Source organism: Plectropomus leopardus, chromosome 4, assembly GCF_008729295.1.
Source record: "Plectropomus leopardus isolate mb chromosome 4, YSFRI_Pleo_2.0, whole genome shotgun sequence".
Classification (NCBI taxonomy): Eukaryota; Metazoa; Chordata; class Actinopteri; order Perciformes; family Serranidae; genus Plectropomus; species Plectropomus leopardus.
Genome location: NC_056466.1, coordinates 5326627 through 5346155, shown reverse-complemented (window position 1 = coordinate 5346155; position 19529 = coordinate 5326627). Strand labels below are relative to the sequence as shown.

Below are 19529 nucleotides of genomic sequence, written 5' to 3'. Positions count from 1 at the left end.
ACTTTCACATGTATTAATTTATATCGGCTTATACCAAATGAGCATGGAATTTGTGACTGTAAAAATTCAGCCAAAATATCAAACTCTTTATAACCTAATTGGATGTGGTTTCACGTTATCTGTTCTTGGCAAACACACAAACACACACACACACACACACAATCAATAGTTCAGGGTCGGTGAATCTATCACAAACTCACCCACAGAGGGTCCAGGCCGCTGAGTCTGCAAAAGGCATCCATCCACTTGCTTGCTCCTTCCTCCCGGATGCTCCACTTGTTGGGGTCGATCGGCCCTGCTTCTCACGCTGTGGCGGCACACACTCAGCACCAGTGTGTGTGTGAGTGTTTGTGACGTGGGGAGAAAGATTTCAGTAAGTGTGTCCTTATTAGAGTTTTCCTCTCTAGCTAATGGGTGTAAATCTTGGGTTTTAGCTTGTTCCTGCCTGACTGTCTGGGTGGCACGCTCTGTGTTTATTGCTGTGTGTGTGTTTGAGTGTCTGACTTTTCCTCCCCTTTAATAAAACATCTTCTCTCAATGAAACTCTGTCTCGCTGGCTGTTTGCACTGCCTAAGATCCTGTGTCTTTCTGACTCTCACTCCCGTCTGCCTGCTGTTTATGAGTGTGTCTCCTTGTTGGGTGGGTGGAAATCTCTCTCTCTCTCTCTCTCTCTCTCTCTCTCTCTCCCTCTTTCTCCCTCTTTCTCTCTCTCTCTCTCTCTCTCATACACACCCCTCTCTCCTCTCCCACATCTGCTGGATTTCAATCAAAACACCACAGCTACTCCCCTCAATGGGATGACAGTCCCACACCCAGACGCACTCCTCCCACTTTCACTCGCTGCCCCTTACCTCCTTTTCTCCCTCCCCTCTTTCCCCACATCCCAAACCAGCCGTCTCACCACACAGTGTCTGTTTGTGCACATACATACCTTTTAAAAACTGAGACCAGCAACACTCAGACAAATGTCAAGACTTTAAAACCTTCACAAATCCAGGATATCAGCTGCTTTAGTCACTGCAGAGTGACAACTATTAGTATGTATCACCAGCCTAGTGCAAAGCTTAACATATTAGCATGTATATGTGGAAACCCCTTTGCAAGTAGACACTAGTTTATGACTCTGTGAGTCACTAAATTATGTTTTTCAGTCCAGACATTCAATGGAAAATGCAGGGCCTCTTCAGTGGCACAAAGCATCACATGCACTACCAAGTATTGCGAAAAAAACTTGCTGATATGGGAAGAAAAGAGAATTTATTTGGTTAATAAGTCATCGCATTGGACTGAAACTTGCACAGTCAGTGGAAAATCTGAAATCATCAAGCAACTTTGTCGCAAAGTGTCATGTTGAATCAAAGAAGGTTTTAGTGTGAGGGTAGCTGATTACCAGTGGTGTTAAGGGCATGATTGCAAGTCTTACATATTGAAATGCGGGGATTTACAGTGACATATTTGCATAATAAAAAACAAAAACAACAAAATCCACATGTTTGTGCTCCTTTTTAGCACAAAAACAAGTGTGAGTGTGTCCCTAAAGCTGAAAAGCATCATCGAATGGCGTGATGATGGTCATTCTGGTCAAGACACGGGGGAAAACTTCAGCACGGCAGCTGCTCAGGGAAACTATGACACTGTCTCTACTGGGACTAACACCACTGCGGACATCATCCGCCGCAGAGAAGAAACATGGAAAGTTCGGCAGAGAGGCAGACCACCACCAGGTCCTGTGTCTCGCCATGTGCAAATATGAGAGATTATTATTCTTTTAAAAATGAGTCATCACTTTATGTTTCTCCTCCAGGCTGGCGAGTGTTTTTTATTCAGCACTTCAGCAAACTCCTGGTGCAAAATGAAGAGAATTATGTAACATGTGGATTCATTTGTGAAATTATGTATTGAGAAGTTGGATTTAAATGTGTTCTTTTTTGACATTAGGACAGAAAACGCTTACTGTAATTGTGGTTAAAAACATGGTCAGAAATAAATATTTTCAACTAATGCCAGGTGTGCTTTGTTATGAGGTGTGGTCAGGAGGTCAGAAAGTTCGAAATTACAGTTTGCTGTCCTCAAAGTTTACCCTGTTGGCTTTAACATTAACAAATAGAGGATTAAGAGAATGTGATTTAGCATAACAAAGGAATGTAGCTGTCAAACAGATGGAGCTAAAAAATACATCCATGGTTTTATGGACTGTTGTGTTATGTCTCAGTCCCTCAGCATGAGTTGAGTGTTGCTACCACCAAGAAATGGTCCGAAACACCTCAGGCAGTGTACCACAACCAGTGGGGTGGACTGTGTATATGTGTGTGACTGTAGCACAGGCTACAGTGTTTACAGCACACCTTTTTGTCCCAAATAACAACCGAGGTCCAAACACAGAGAGAAAGAGACCTAGCATGTCCTCCCTCTCTGTTTTAAAGGTTAAATGTATCAGATTTAGGGAAGATTAGTAGCGTCCAGTGGTAAGGGATTGCTGATTTTAACCAGTGGCAGCTTTTCTTGGTTAGAATTCCCTCAGTGTTGATTGTCCAGGAGGTTTTTACTGGGAGCCGGATTATCCACAGTCTCTTCCTCTCCAAATAAATGCAAACAAACGCTATTTGGCATGTGGGAAACAGACCGCTCAGCCACAACCGGCTAACATTTGCTCACCTGTTTTTCCCCTTGTCATTATTGCCAATCAAAGGCGACATAAGTGTGTTATACGAGTGATAATGGAAAGGCAAGCCCCTCATATGTGGTAGTGGCCATGTATTAAGGATTTCTGGGAGGTGATAGTCCACGATTTCAAATATATAATATCAAATATATATAATATATATATATATATATATTCTTTCCTAAATTGACATCCATTAGGTGTATTTTATATTTGCAATTTCAATTTGTGCAATTTGAGGATTGATGGACACTCGCCTTATGATAGCCAACATCTAGAGCCAGTGTTTGGTTTGTCCGTTCTGGGCTACTGTAGAAATATAGCAGTGAACATGTCGATATCCAGAAACAAGGACCAGCTTTGTAGATATAGAAGGCTCATTCTAAGGTAACGAAACCAAAACAATTGTTATTTTCAGATTATTGTACACTAAAGGAGACATACTTATTATATTCCACCTCCCCCTATATATACCTCTAAATCCTACACACTGGATCTTTAACTCATGCAGCTGACATGCTTGAAACTTTGTGGCTGAGTGTGTTTGTGTTTTCTAATCAACAGTAGACAGATGACAACATCTGGTGTTTGGCTGCAGGAGGACATTTTTAGGTGTGTGAGAACTTTCCTCGAAAAGGGGCCCTGTGCACTCTGGTCTCCCCCGTTGTTTCATTATATATATGGAGGAGAGATAGTTAATATCCCCCCTGTTGCTTCCAGAATAAACTTCTTTTGCAGAAACTGAGCCAAGACTGCTCAGCTGATCGGTCCCAGACTGCAGCCTGAGGTTCGGGGGGGGGGGGGGGGGGGGTGTTGCAATTCATGGAGAGAAAGTAGCACAAAAACAACCCATTTGCAGAAAGTTTTGCATATTCAGTGAAGAGCAAGAGCCGTGCAAACTGCTGGTTCAGGCCCAAGACGGGTTAACATACACAAACAACACATTTGGCCTGCAAATACGACCAAAATGAGCTCTGTGACAGCCGATGGCCAGACGGCAGACTGTTTATACCAATGGGGAGAGAGAAAGCTCCCAGCATGGACCCGATGATAGGCTGGCAGTGGAGCAGGGCCACTTGTGGTCATGGCGTGTAGTAGTAGTAATGTGGACCTGGCAGCCTTTGGATGCAGAGGGTGGCTGCGGGGGTGGCTGTGACCCAGCCAACTGGTGGTGAAGCGGTGGTTTACCAGTCTAGGTCACCTACACTTCCTCTGGCCTCTCTCCCTGGGAGGAAAAACAGTCTAGTCAAAATAATGGTGTCATTTTGGCTTCTTACGTTTGAGCAAGGGGGAGACAAATTTAGCAACAGCAAAGCAAAGGGAGGGGCTTAAAAACAGATTAAGAAACAAGCGAACAAAAAATCTGCTGTATTTTTTTTCTCTCCTCGCCCTTAAATAAGCAGCCGTAGATGAGTGGCACAGCTCCAGCGCAGCCTGTAAATTCAGATGTGTCAGCCTACGCACGCAATTATAACTGGGCCCCGACTTCCGCTTCTCTCCCTCCCGCTTTTACCCAAAGTGCCATCTCAATCGTTCCTCGCTGCTTCGCTCTGCAGTCGAAACTGACCTTTGACTCTGGCATGCTTCCTGTCGGGCAGTGGGATTGCTGTGCCGTGTGCTTGATATGATGACGAAGATACTGTGTGTGCACTGTATGTGTATTATCGTGTGTGTCAGACCCGTTTCCTCCGTGTGTAGACTCCAGACCCGTCTCACATGCCTCTGTGAGTGATATGAGCCTACAAGTATTTATCACCTTACTGCCTTGGCACCTGCTGAGGAGTCATTCATAAGAAGTCCAGATACTCACAGTTTGATTACTGACATACTGGATCCACCTTATTCCTAGCCCCTGTGATAGCTTGTGTGAAATAGTTTGACTTCCGGTGATGAATCGGAACTGGTGTTTTCCGGTGGTAATGGTGGTGAACTGTATGTTAATGCTGCCTTCACATGCTCCTATTTAAGAGCTACAAGCAGATGAATGGCCCTCCAAAGTTGTAATCATGAGTGGTAAATTTTGATGATAACCGAGCTGCAGACTTCTGATGTTCGCATGATGTTTCAGGGCAGCAGAAATGGCAACAGAAATTTTGTTATTTTGTTCCTAGTAGATATCATTTACTTTTAGTAGTTGCACATTTTAGTATATGCATCTATTAGCTGTAGCAAGCAAGAAGAATTTTAACTATAAACCATGCCAGGCCAGTATACTTACATTTATAACAACATTTTTTTAAAACACATGTTGCCGACTTGACGTCATAAATGCATAAACATGCGACCTAAAGTCAATGTTTGGTCAGTGGTAAGAAACGAAAATGAAATTTTGTCAAATGTGGAGTGTAATATGTTATTAATGTTGACTAATTCCTAAGTTGAGTGACCTAGATTAAATATAAAAATATATAAAAGATAAAATAATATATAAAAATAAACAGGAAACAGCCATCAACCTCTTTATTTAAATGCTATTAGCATTAAAATGCAACCCATGCTTCCATGCTGTTCCCACGTTATGACCACAAAGCACATGAACACAACTGAAGTCGGAAGAACGACTTCCTAACTGATCTTCTCATCTAACTCTTGGCAATAGAGCAAATGGCACATTTCCCAAAATGCTGAACTCCTATTTAAATGCCACAGGACCAAACTCATCAAAAAGCTCAGAATCAGGCCTTCACGAACATAGTCCCTGCGGAAATTATAATAACTCGCCTTACACAACATTAGAATTAGTATCGTAGTTGCTGGGCCCTAGTTGCTGTTTTTTTGTTTTCTTTGGTGACTCTAATCTCTACCCGACATCTCCAAACCTCAGACACAGTAAAGATGCTCTTTTTCTCTCCAGACAGCAGATGGCTTGCCATCATTTTCTCAACTGCCCAAGAACCAGAAGGTGTCTGAATGAGACGGTGCTGTGATTACCCTTCGGAGGAAAACCACGCGGGGTGACAGCGAGCCAGAGGAGAGGCAGAAGTGGCACAGGTTTGGTTTGGAGCTCTCAGACAAACAGTGTAAATAAACATGTCAGTGTCAGTTATTTTCTGCATTTATTGTGCTTGCTTGTATATACTTGTATGTTTAAACATGACACACCAATTGGAAAGTGCATGTGCTTCCTCTCAATAAACAAACAACTTTTAAATAATGAAAAGGATGAACTGCGTTAGCTGCTTGGTTACATGAGCAGTGACCTATGACATTATCACTGCAAAGAAACGGAAACGCAAAGAAACAGTCATCGCTGAAACTGTGTGTGCTTCCCCAAAATAGTTTGTGTTTTCCACTTCCTCTTGAGTTTCACCACAGATTCTGTGACTGACAGACCCATCTTAGGATGGTTAAACTGGTTGACCAGCTTGTTTGGCCAGCTTAGAGTATGTTTTTTGCATCATTTTTGATGGTTTAGCTGGTCATACCAGCTTGTGATGGTGACTCTCGCTGGTTTATCCATCCACGTTCCTGTTAAATTGAAACCAAATCAATGTCCTTGAGTATGGAGAAATAACAGTGTCATGAGGGGGAGGAATGAAAAGCAAAGGGCATCGATCAGTTAAGTCTACTGTCATGGGATAGGTATAAAGATAGTTGTGCGCAGCTTGACAGACACAACAACATATATATCCACCCAGCTAAACCATCAAAGACCAGCAAAAACTGATTCAGGACCATCTAGGACCATGTTAGACCGGCTTAAACCAGCTACCAGCAATAGCTGATTTTTAGCTGTATTTGGGATCTATTTTGCAAAACATCAGCCATTTTAAGTACATCATAATGTGTCATGCATTTTTCTAAGTTCAACTATAAAAAATCAGTGTTGAGTTCATTCAGTTTTTGCAGCTCTAAAGATTGTATCTATTTCCTCTTACAGCATCCAGCTACATGTGTGCATCAATTATTCCTAACATGAAATACACTTAGAATAATTCGGATGGCTTTTTTTTAGGACTTAGTCATAGACTGTATAAATGGACATAGCTACCATGATGTCACCCATTAGTTTGTGGATTACCATTTTCATGCTTTGAAATGGCATTTTGAGAGTTGCCATTTTGGTTTTTTGGTGGACTGTGGTGACGCTATGCAGACAGCCTGTCAGTGAAGAAGCCTCATCCTGAAATTAGTGTAATTTTAAGCCTTGATAAAATTTAATTGGATGGATTATATAAATAAATTCACTCTCATGCAGTTATAAATGATGAAATTAGCTTTAGAGGCAAAAACTGGTTTTGCACCAGCCTGTAACATGTTTATTTCTGCTGTAAAGTTGAGCATTTTAACATGAGGGTCTGTGGGGTTTGACTCCCTTTTGGAGCCAGCCTCAAGTGGCCATTAGGGGAATTACAGTTTATGGCACTTGCATGCTGTCTTCATTCTTTAGCCCCCAGATGTTACTGCTTGGACTAAATTCAAGCCACAGGCACAACGCTGGGTAGCCGTGCTTTATGTGTCAGCCAGTGGTGAGTTTTGGTTGGGTCTGACTGTGTCTCACAGCTGACCCAGCCACAGTCACACAACCCGGTTTAGACAGCTTCTAAACAAAGTAGGAGACACTGGATGTGAGCCAGGAAGCCACAGTATGGCTGGACTTTTGCAGCTGCAGGCAAGATTGGCTCTCATACTGAGTCCAAACTTTTCTATGGTTGTCAGTTTTTCAGCCACGATTAAGGCAAAAAGGCAAAAAATGGAAAGGAATTTGGTCTTTAACTGAGCTGATTTTCAGAAAATGTGCTACTTTTAGATTAAGAAGAGTGAGGAGTCAACAGTCAGGGACGGTGTAAAAACTGCAATCATGAAAGGTCCTTAATCATATAGTCATGCATATGCACACAAATTATCAGGCTGATTGGTCCAGTAAACAGTGGACACTCACACGTTAATACACACATTCAAATGCCTCGAGAAGATTTAAAAAAAAAAAAAAGTCTTAACAGGGCCTTTGTAATGAACCTATATTTGTTAAGTTGATGAGACTGATGAGACTGAGCAGAGTCCTTGGGCCACATAAACAAAAGCCCTCAGAGGAGAGGATGTCAGCGTACCTTAGACGACCCTACCAAAAAATCTGGCTCGACAAGAAACAGATACTGGTTCAAGCATTTTTCATTATTCCTCAAAACAAAAAGTGGTGCAGAAATGTTGAATTTTGTCTTGTATTGCACTGCAAATTAGTCACATACAACCCCAGGCGATGAATGCACAACTCCAGAGTAATGATATTCTACATGTGTCCCTAAAGGAGCACATGGTAATTATGCCTTTATTTATGTATTATGTTGTTAATATGCCTTTCTTGGACTTTGGTGGTGCATTTTTGGTTGTTTCTTTTTATTTCACCACATTTCTGTTGTGCTAATTGGACTGCTTAATGAAAAACACTAGACTGAGAGTGAGTGGAAAAATGTGTTTTTCAAACTTTTTTGTCTTTCATTTTTGTTGTAGTTCTCGGTGTCTGAGGAAACAAAGACGAGAGAAAATGAATCTTGAGAAAAACATCAGTATGAAGCGTGGCCATTAATTCTTTGGACCGGTGTATCTGCAGTAAGTGTCACCAATTCAGTTTCTGACCTGATGTCTCATGAGTTATGACACTGAGTAATGGCCAGAAAAATATATATTCAGAGCATCATGATGTGACACTGAAGCTGACCTGTGACCTTTTGTATAGAAAATCCTCATACGCACATAAAATTCTTGATTATAGCATAAAACATGTTTTGTGAGGTCACAGTGACCTTGATCTTTGACATTCGACAACCAAATTGTTATCAGTACATTCTTGAGTCCAAGTTTTTTTTGTTTTGCTAAATTTGAGGATATTATCTCAAGGGGTTCTTGAGAATGTGATGAATGCAAGGTCACATTGACCTTGACCTCTGATCACCAAAATCTATCAAAAATTAGTTCATTGTTGAGTCCAAGTGGATGTTTGTGCAAAATATAAAGAAATTCCCTCAAGGTGTTCTTGAGATATTGTATTCACAGGAACGAGACGGACAGATTGATGTATGTCACTTAAATTACCGACCAGAAAGAGACTCAAAATTACCACAAAAAGACCACAGAGAGATGCAAAGAAACACAAAGCTACAAAAATTAGGCAAAACAACTACAGAAAGACACAAAATAACTCAAAAAGATACAAAATTACCATAGAGACAAAATTATTCATAATGACTAAAGAAAGATGCAAAAGCAACAAAAAAAGAGCCGAAACTAACAAACTTTGTGTGTGTGACTCCTGTGTAGGAGAGGTGATGGGGCTGTTTTTCATATCTGCTCTCAGGGGCCCATTGTCTCATAATCCGCCTCATTGGTTACAAACCAACAGTAGCTGATAGAGGCTGATCATCCCAGTGTCAGACAGATAGAAGTCCAGGTGTGAATTGCAGATGAGGCCTTATGTCACAAAGTCAACTTCAGGGTTAAATATGATGTAAAAAAAAAAAAAAAAAAGAGCTGAATTTTAACCAGCCCTCTCAGTAAACACTGCCCAATTACTTTAACAATGCTTAATAGGATATTGTGGCTTCTCCCTAAACTGAAAACAGACCTGCTACCCTGAAATAGCAGTGAGTGGAAATCCATGGGACGGTCCCCCAGCACTAGTTGCCCAATAACCTGGGTGACTGGCTCCCCCTTAATAGAGCTTGGAGCCTGACTCCCACTCACTCTGGCCTCTTGTGACGTACGGAGGCACCAGCTCATCACGAGTCACCACACTGAAGTGGTAAGACGAGCATCAACAAAAACAATTCCTCGCCTCTTCACTTGTGGATTGTGGACCCTCTAAAAATATCACGGAGAAGAACTGAGGGGGCGGCAAAGATCGTGGTTGTGGCATTTATTGGGGAATCGTCCACTCCCTGCACGCTATGAAAACATTATGTTTTTCACGGTGGAAAACAAATGGGATGAGCACAATGTGGTGAAACGATGACCAGTAGGCTTTTGCACCGCTGGCTGCTGTTGTGATAATATCGTATATCTGTGTTCTGACAGAATTCAGCCACAGCCTTAATCCTGGTCTGTTTCGCTTCTTATTTTATGTCTTTGGATTGCTGCCATCTGTTTAGTACTTATTTGAGTCACGGCTGTTTCACAATAACAGCAACAAAGTAAGTTAACATGTGCTCGCTAGTCAGCGTCCCAACAGCACCTAAGTGGCAAAATGACCCTGAAATATTATAGGGGAGAGTGGGGTTGGTTGGGACAAGGGGACAGTTGGAATAAAGCCTTTTAAGCCAGTGAGAAATCAACTATTTAATGTCACAACGTCTCTTATTTTTTGTTTTTAAACTAAACAATGCTCTGTTCTGAAGTGATTCTCCATAACATGGAATCAAAATTTGGTAAAGCATTTTAGAAAATTGTGCCCTTTGCATTTGGGTTAGTCTCTAATAAAACTTGATACATTGTTAGCAGATACCTGTGTCTTTCAGGGATCAAATCATTTTTTATTACTGTTCAAGTGGGCTATGAGTAATGGAAGTTTGTTTGTGTCGTTACAGTAATGTCCTAACCGATCCCGCTCTCCCCTCATTGTTTAAATCTTTATGCTTGAACTTGCTCAAGCATAAACTCCACGTGTATTTTTTTAACTCCGAGCCAAAAAACCAACTCAACTTTTTAACATGGTACGGAAAATCCTGTCATTTCTTTCCATGCATTAATTTTATTCGCTCACATTTCCTCCATTTAGATTCAGTCATAAAAATGGTGGGAAAATGAGAACCATACAGTGCAGCACCATACACAGCCCACACGGCGTACCCATAATTCAACAGTAGTACTCGTCACTCAACTTCCTGTTACAAGGCCATTTGTACAGTATGTACTCATGCACTGGAAACCTGCAGTTTGCACTCTTTAAATCAGGGAGTACAAACATGACTTCCGGAAAGCCATATAGGACAGCAAAGAGAGCCACATCCTGCGGCTAACAGGAAATACTGGTTAAATGATAGGTTTGCATAAATGAAGGGCTGCTTGGATTACCATCACACCCTTAAAAGGGATTGTTTGCCTAAATTTGTCTGCCGCTGTGTTTGAAATTCTTTGTAAATGTGAAAATGGTGATGCCTCTATCCTTCGATACTATTTATGACATATGAGTTATTCCCTTTATGCTGCAACATTTCCTGTCCCAATAAATAACTTCCTCATATTTTCTGTACAAATATATTTATAACAAATAAAATTTTCTTAATTTAAAATTAAGATTAAGGCCTTATTTATCACATAAACACAGATTAATGCACATTATGAAAACTGTGTAAAAAAAAGAAAAAGACTACAATTCCATTGTAACAATTTTCAGGAAGTGACTTTTCTTTTCAGCAGGAACTCAAGGCAGCAAACTGAGGTGAGCATAAACTTTCACTCATGCTGTTTTTGTTTTTTTCCCCCAATGTTTTATGATGTTTGTCTGTTACACTCCTAAAGTTTCACTCTGTTCAGCAAAATTCTGACAAAAGTTTGGCAGATTTAACAAAAACAAAAACAAACAAACATTTATTGTATTTACACGTTTTGTTCAGCAAGATATTCATCACAAATGAGTGCAACTTTTATGATTTTAAAGCCTAAATGCAATCTTCAGAAGTAAAAAGCTAACGTTAGGCCATAAATGAACTACACTAGGGTCACATTACTTAAAAGTTGCCACCACTATAAGGCTGTGAATGATGTTCTGTAATCTCATTTAGCAACCATCTATTTTAACACTTTGATAGATGAGCATATTGGCTTAAATTTTTACAAAAACATGGGCAGAAGGTGACCAGCAACGTAACAAGAAATGGCCTGAAAAAAAACAGCAAGAAGCAAAAACTAAGAAATAAAAGTATTTTTTTATGTAACATAACTTTAAATATATAATTAAGACAATATAGTTTTCAGGCCATTTCCCCCCATTTTTTTGACTGTTTGTAGTTTGCAGGACATTCCTTGCCAAATTGTCCCTTTTTTCCATTTAAAAACAAATAAAATGAGATTCCTCAGGTTTCAAAGGTTTAAATGTTAGTGAAAGGTATCTGGAAGCAGCACAAGAAAACTGATGTCGATCCAGGTGCTGAAAGGCATAAAGGCCTCAAAATGCACGAGTGGAGTATTTACTGATGCATTTAATGTCGTGGAACAAAACATGAAAATCTCTTATGTTAGTGTTAACCAGACCTTATTTCAGTCATTTGACCAAAAAAAAAACTTTTAAAAAAAACAGTGACATGCAGATGGGAGAACAGGGAGTGTGAAAATGGCAGGACTCAGTCCTGCAGCTCTCTATAGACCAAAATTAGACAATCCACACAGGATTTTTATCTGAGTGCTTTAGATTGGCCGATAGGTTTTTCTGACATTTAAACATGTCACTATTCCTATAAAGTGCAAAAAACAAAAAGAAAAATTCATTTTTTCCAGATGTTTTGAATCCCAAATGTTGCTGCGTAAACAGGAATGATCCAGATATCAACAACAACTCTTATTATAAAATGAAATGTCTCCTCATAACATTTCTTGGTAAATTCTCATACTGAACACACCTTCTTTGTGTAAACTAGCTGATGCGTCTGAGCTTGCCGTTGAGGTAAATCCAATTTCTTTTGACGAGGCTGTACTTTTGACTCATTTTCCCAAGCTTGTTTACATGCTTCCTCGTGTCGGTGGGCCATCAGTGTGTTTTCTCTGGTGGCTTCCTATCTGAAATAGCAGTTATTATCCGACTCATTCATTCAGAAATCTCTAAGTGTCTCGATGAGGACTGCCTGAACACGCACGAGTTTTCAATTCCTCCACAATAAGAAACAGATTTAAACATTATCTCCCATCCCTTTTGTGTAAAAAAAAAAACACAGAAGTATAACTGAAGGAAAAGTGCCAGACAGACAAGGGCCATTTAACTTGTACCAGACGAAGCTAAATACACTCTCCAGTGTCCATGAAAACAGGCGGTTCAGAGTGTGATTTAACTAGGGCTGCATGGTGCACAAGATAGATTTTAGAGTGTAAACAATTCAATAATGGAAGAGAAATCACTCTTCTCTGGTTTTAATCGTGTATAGCCATCTATAAAAAAGGTTACGTGGTGGTTTTTAGGAGACTTGGTGAATTTAAATCAGAAAATGAATCTCTTTTTTGGTACTATTTTATGAGACATCTCGCCTTTTCCAGAGGGATACCAACAAACCATAAAATAGTTGGCTTTTTTAAACAATGTTGCATAACTTTAATGTCTTTCTCAACCTAGTTTTGTAACAATTTTGGGTGGAATAACTGTTGTTTTCAAAGGAAATACCGTGCAGTTAAAGAATTTATATTGTCAGGGGCAGCCTAACCAATATTGGTGAGCATCAACAACGCTCCGCCAAGATCGTAAATAAAACTGTACAGACCATCTAAGGGCACTTTCCTGTTGCCGATCTTGCATTTTGACCTTCCAACAAAGAGGGTCAAAACCATAGACTATATAAAACCACCTCTGAAAGACTACCGTTTTAAGCCCTGAGTTTTATTTTCAGCTGTTGTCGTACTGCTTGGGCTGCCACATGTCCGAATAAGATTTTTCATTAAAAAAGAACTTTTTAAACTGTTAGGCTTCACTAAAAGATGTGACCCCTCTGCTCATCTCTTTAGAAAAGGTCACTTTCTATCAATTTTTTTCTTCCATATTGTCAGACTTTCCTAAATCAATATTCTCTTAATCTGTTAAGAACAACCTATTTCCATTACTACAATCAACTTCTGAATGATTGTTATTTAAAAAATCTCTGAAAAGGACTCTCATTTGCGAAGACTCATAGCACTTCATTTATTCATTGTAATGCGTTTCACTTTGTAAACACAAAGTTTTTGTCTTTTGTACAATTTTTGTCATTTTTTATTTACTGCTTAGTCTTGTAATTTTGATCAATCATGCATTTTTCATTTGTATCTTTTTCTTTTTATGAATGTTGATAGTTATTTAATAGGAAAAGTATCATAGGCCATTTTTGGTTTCCAACCTCTCCTGCTCAGTGTTTAAACTGCTTAATTTTCTTATTCTGTCTTTTCTGTACATATGTATGTGCAAATTAAACTGAAACTAAATGAGTGAGGGGTAGATCTGACTCATAAGTTGCAGCGACTCCTCGCAGACAGCCCGTCACACAAGCGACCCCGCCCTTAAATATGCATATTTTTAAGCCTTAATATGGATGAGTTACATAAAAATTCACCCCTGCACAGTTACCATGAATTTTGAAATCATCTATATAGACTTTTTTTGCATTTCAAGAAGTTATATGACATAAAATAAGATCAGTATAGAAAAGGAAAAACTGGAAGTTCAAAAAATACAGTAAACAACAGTAGTAGTGTTTAATACAATAAACACTACTACTGTTACTACTACTAGTATTACCACCATTAATAATAATAATAATGTTAACTGGTATAGATGTAAGTTCATATGAAAAATTAATTGGTTACATAACTTTCAATTCATAAGATATAATTACAGATGCCTAATAAATTCAGGCCAGAGGATACATTTAGTCAGCAGATGAAGCGACAACAAGAACCATAAACACATGCATACTCACATGTACCTGTATAAAGAACTATTTATTTTTGTGCCAGACTGGCACAAGACAGGCTGTTTATATCTGCTGTAAATTTGGCCATTTCGACATGGATCACGGTCTCTATGGCGAATGACTGGAGTGGAGCCAGCCCGTTTGAGGAACTGCAGTTTTTGCCACTTTTGCGTTGGCTTCATTTTTCAGCCCTGGACTTTGCAGCTTGGTCAAAACCAAAAGCAGTTTAACAAGAAAACAAGGTGGACTATATCTTTTTGGATGACCTTGCATCAGAATATGTCATTCTTTAACACATGAAGAACATGCAAACCCACGCAGAGTAATAAACCTCAGATGATGCCGCTACTGAACCACGAATGTTCTGCTGTTCTTCCCATGTTCTCGTACATCTCTCCTGAGTGCTGCATTTCTCTGTTCATCTGAAAACATGTTAGGTTTGGCAAACTGAAGCCTTTTCCTTTGGTGTGACGGTGAGTATGGTTGTCCTGGGACAGGGGCCAACCCCGAACTGTGACTCTGAATTAATATAGGAGTCTATAGAATATGTACGAATTGAGCATTTAACTGTACTCATGGACAGGGCTGGCTCATGGCACAAATGAACTTTTGATGTTTTCTTCAGGGATACGGGATAGTTGGATGTATATTGTCTTCTTTCTGTCTTTCCCTCTCTCTCTCTCTTTTTTAAATTCCAGCTTGAGTTAAAAAACTACAAAAAAAACCCACAAAGCCTGTGTTACAAACTTGGTGTGTGTTTGTAAGAAGAATGAGGCATTTATCAGACAGGAGGGTGAAGTTGCATCACAGGGAATGTATAATCCAGCAGTTTTGGAGCTTGAACCACTAATGACATAAACTCAGAATATCTTAGCCCGTGCTCCTTCAGATGTAACGCTCTTATAATAATCAGCCTCTTGCTGACGTCAATGCTAAATCATTAGAAGGATACGCATTAGTTTTACCCTTTAGTGTATAGCTGTGTGAGACTAATATGCACACAGAGCCAATTCCACAAAGAAAGTTTCCAGTTAGAGGTGATGGAGATGATGATCCCGAAGGAAAATATCATCCAAGGCTCAAAAAAAAAAAAAATGCTAAAACTGGCTCTGCCCTCAAAGCTTTTAACCGAATTCATTCTTTTCTTTAATTTTATTTGAGAAGCGTGTTGTCAAGAACAATATTACGTGCGTAAGCGCAGACACTGACGCATGCTGCTGTCATATATTCTACATCTGGGTAAATACCAAATTTGAGTTAAAATCAAGCATGACACACACACACACACACACACACACATACATACACACAAGCTTTGGGTGTCCCACCACACCATTCAGGGACCAAACGAGACAAGACCTATCATGTCTCCTCTCAGTGAGAGCAGACGTTGTTGACTCACTGTAGTCTAGAGGCGCTCAGCCTGCGTCCCACCACAGCTATGCACCGTCTGACCAGAGCCTTGGAGCAAGGGTGTGCAGACTCACACACGTTTATGGATACAAGCAAACATTACACAAACACTGTCAGACACACACACACACACACATACATACAGGTACAAAGACACATACATGTGTCAGTCTCAGTCTTTCTCCAGCTCTGCGGTTTGCTCTTTAATACACTCAGTCACAACACTCGAGAGCAGAAAATCCCTTTCTTTGGTCCTTCAGTTGCGCAACCAGAGTTAATTACTTCATGTATCCGTTATTCAGTAATCTGAGAGCGAATGTTTGCTCTTTTGGGGATAGACGTTGCACCTGTCAGACACCTCTGCAAAGCCTCTCAGAAAACCACTTGTGATGAAAGGCTCAGTTTTCTCTCCACAAATCCTGCAGCCATGTGCCTCGAGTGTGCCAGACGCACTCCGGTCTGTCGAGCCCCGAGTCTCAAGTCCCACTAAAAGGCCCATTAGACCTGACATTATAGTGAATCAAGTGATGTTCAGGTACTCATCCCCTGACTCCTCACTCCCACGCTTGGATTAACCTGTTATGTGTCCCTGGGCAAAACTTTTCCTGTTAGGCCCCATTTGGCCCCCCACCTCCCCTCCTCTAAGCACTGTGTTTGCTCTCTTTTGCCTCTGCTAATTACAGTGCACATAGCAGACTATAAATGGCAGCTTCATGAGGAAAGAGACCCAAAAACTATTCCGCTGCAGGAATAACAGTACCCCAGGTTTTCTGTATGGATAACAAGCCTTTCACGTGCATTTAAACCTCTGAAACCTGAGCAAATGTGATGGATTTTTTTTTTGAAAACATAGTTAAAAAGGTAATGTGCAACAAAATTGCAAGAAATTAGGGAAAAGAAAATGACCACAACATTTGTTTAGAGAGAGAGAGTGAGGAGAGAAATTATTAGATAATACTAAAAAATTGGAAAAATTTTCAGAAAAGTATATTTATAATTATTATTATAATAACTATTGATTGCTTTATTTATTTATTTCTAATATGTGGTTTTTTGTTGTTTTTTAACCTTTTTATTATTATTTTTTTGCTAAATTTCGGGTATTTTTTTGTGACTGACCTTTTTTTCTTCCAATTCTTCATGTTTTTGAAAGACATCAAGCCAATTTGCTCAGGTTTCGAAGGGTTAAGGAATGTGCACCATGCAAGTAAAAGAATAAAGGTCTTAAAGGTTTCTGATGTGACTTTTAGAAAATCTTTGTGATTAGTGGCACCTCTCTCTGAGTCTGATACTGCAGTCCACAGTCCGTCGCTCGTAACGCTCTCAGTTTGTGTCTGGAGAATTTACCGTAAAACTTTTGCTAAGCGATGTATATTACGTTTTAACTAATGAACCTGTGCTTGTATGTGGGTTGGTCACGTAAGCCCAAAAGATGTTACAGAAATATGATTTGACTGCATCCATTTGTCCTTCTTCCTGGGCGAGCAGAATACATCCCAGCTTGAGAAAGCGGTTCATTCGCTCTCGTTCAATGAATGCAGCTGCCGGCCTGTCTGGACTCCAGTCCGATTCATAACTCAACATTTGTTTGTTTACGTTTGCCCTCCTCGAGCTGCACGCTAAGTCAATCATGGCTCTTTCTATTATGCATTTTTGATCCATGGTGGATTTATTTATGTAATATTTTCCTCAAGCTGTGAAAAGTGATTTAAAATCTTTGACGTCATCACACTGTAAGTCCAGCAGGAACACACAGGCGGAGAAAACACTACTGCGCATATTCAGTTATATGTTATAGGCAAACCAGAAAGCAGGGGAAGTTCTCCGTTTTTTAAATTTATGTTACAATTTGTCACACAAAAGAAACAAAAGGTTATAATAAATAGTAAAACGTTACATACAGAACCTTTAAAGGTCTTCTACAGCAGTTACGTGCTGCACTTAAGGTTAGAGGCTCATAAAAGACCCCTTAATAGAATTGAATAGAAATACGATATTAACCCCGTGAGGGAAATTGTTTTGTTACAGCAGCAAATAAGAGAGCAGCAACTGAATAAAATGTTCATTAAAAAAGGTAAAATAATGCAAATATATATACAAAGGAAGGCAGTTAATATAGAATAAAATCAGATAAAATAATAATAAAGATATGTACAGTATGTACAGAGAACAAACAAACAAAAAAAAAGCTTAAAAAGAGCAATAAAAAATGTGCAAAAAGTGAAGATGGATGTGCAAACACAGTAATGTGCAGAATTGAAAGCAGATGTGCAACAGAGACAATGATCAGTGAATAATGTTTAGTTAGTTAAAATTCTGTTTTAAATGACAACGTTAAAGGGTTTGCTTAAAGTGCTAAACTAGAGAATTATCACCCGCATCTGCAACTCCTCTGAATGTTTTTTCAGTGGCAGCGGGCAGCTATTTCCAGAAATAATCATAATGATTAAAAAAAACTATTAAAACCCACTGTATAGTCTACCACCTACTTAACATCAACTGGGAGACAGACACCCAGGTCTATCAGGGCCCCCGGGGTTTGGGTCCCTGAGAAAGTCGTCCTCCTTTCTCTGTTGTTAATCCAGTCCCACTCACACCTTAGACGTACACACACACTAACGCAGAGAGGACAAAGGCATCCCACACGTCCCGATGTGAAGCCACACATGCGTAGCCACCCACAGTCAGACAGACAGATAGGGAAACACTTAACCGGTGTCTCACCACAAACAAACACACAGACAAAACCGTCACACCCCGCCATTCACCGGCCTGGCCTTGTTTACTCATGACCATCACAGCTCTGCAGCACCCAACCTCATCATTCCTCAGATTCCTGCGTCCCGGCACCATTTTATGTGCTCTGCAGAGACTTCTCTGCTTATCAGAGACAGGAGTCACACAGGCAAGCCTAAATAATGCTGACTAATGTAATGAAAGTGACAGATGTTGCAGTCTCACATCAAATATTTTCATTTAAGGACAGCGTTTTTGCATTTTCTTTTTTTCTTTTAAAATAATGAAATCTAATTGTTCTGCATGCTATCTTGTTTGCACTGCAGTGAAACTGAAACGATTAGGAAAACTGGAGTTTAAAAGGTAAAACTGGCTTTGAGGGTGTTTATCTGTGAAACGCTGCCATCTGTAGACCATCGACAATCATCTGCTCGCTCCACACTCCCCCTCTTTCTCTTTGCTTAATTGCCTTATTGTCAGGTTCGGCCTTACATAACAAGAATAAACAAAAGAGTCACTTATGATTTGTTTGACACAGACAAGAAGAGTGTCTGGCCAAAAGGTAATTTTCTGTATTTACTTTATTCTTTAAATGCTCAGTTTCCTCCCACAGGCTGAAGATAGGCCAGGTGAACCATGTGAACTCTTGGACTTGTTTGTGTCGTGTTTTAGTCCAGTGACAGACCAGTGACCTGTCCAGGATGTTGACCCTGTGACCCTGCACAGAACTAAACAACTGCTGAGGCCAGATGGATGATTGTACAGTCATCCCACTGAGTCCTTCTGATTCATACCTCCATAATAACCCTTTAACTGGCATTGTAACCTCACGCTTTAATTTTTTTATGATCAAATTGCTTTTCTAAAAGCCTGGCAAAATACAATTTCATATCATACAGACGTTTATATATGATAATGGTGACATTTTTTTTTTTTTTACCATATAATCTATACATTTTTTGCAATATTCATTTTTATTTGTATCTATAACAATGACAATTTGTTTTTTACCATATATTTCATACAGATTTTTTTCACTAGATTAATTTTTATTTGTCTCTATTTATTTTTGTTTGTTCATTTTTGTATGTTTAACATATGAAGTTGCTTTTATTTTCAGATCTCTTCTTTTTTCA

At 39.6% G+C, this 19529-nt stretch overlaps 1 protein-coding gene and 1 long non-coding RNA gene across 2 annotated transcripts in view; one reads left to right on the top strand and one right to left on the bottom strand.

Moving 5' to 3' along the window:
- Positions 1 to 884, bottom strand: part of abcc6a (ATP-binding cassette, sub-family C (CFTR/MRP), member 6a) — a 36847-nt gene extending 35963 nt beyond the window's left edge. The window contains exon 1 of the mRNA XM_042484448.1: positions 201 to 884. Within this exon, the coding sequence (XP_042340382.1) occupies positions 201 to 242 (42 nt within the window). The 5' untranslated portion in view covers positions 243 to 884. The remainder of the gene's footprint in view (positions 1 to 200) is intronic.
- Positions 1 to 5625, top strand: part of LOC121941622 — a 38249-nt gene extending 32624 nt beyond the window's left edge. The window contains exon 4 of the long non-coding RNA XR_006105762.1: positions 5517 to 5625. This is a non-coding gene — a long non-coding RNA (uncharacterized LOC121941622). The remainder of the gene's footprint in view (positions 1 to 5516) is intronic.
- The last annotated feature ends 13904 nt before the right edge of the window (positions 5626 to 19529 follow it).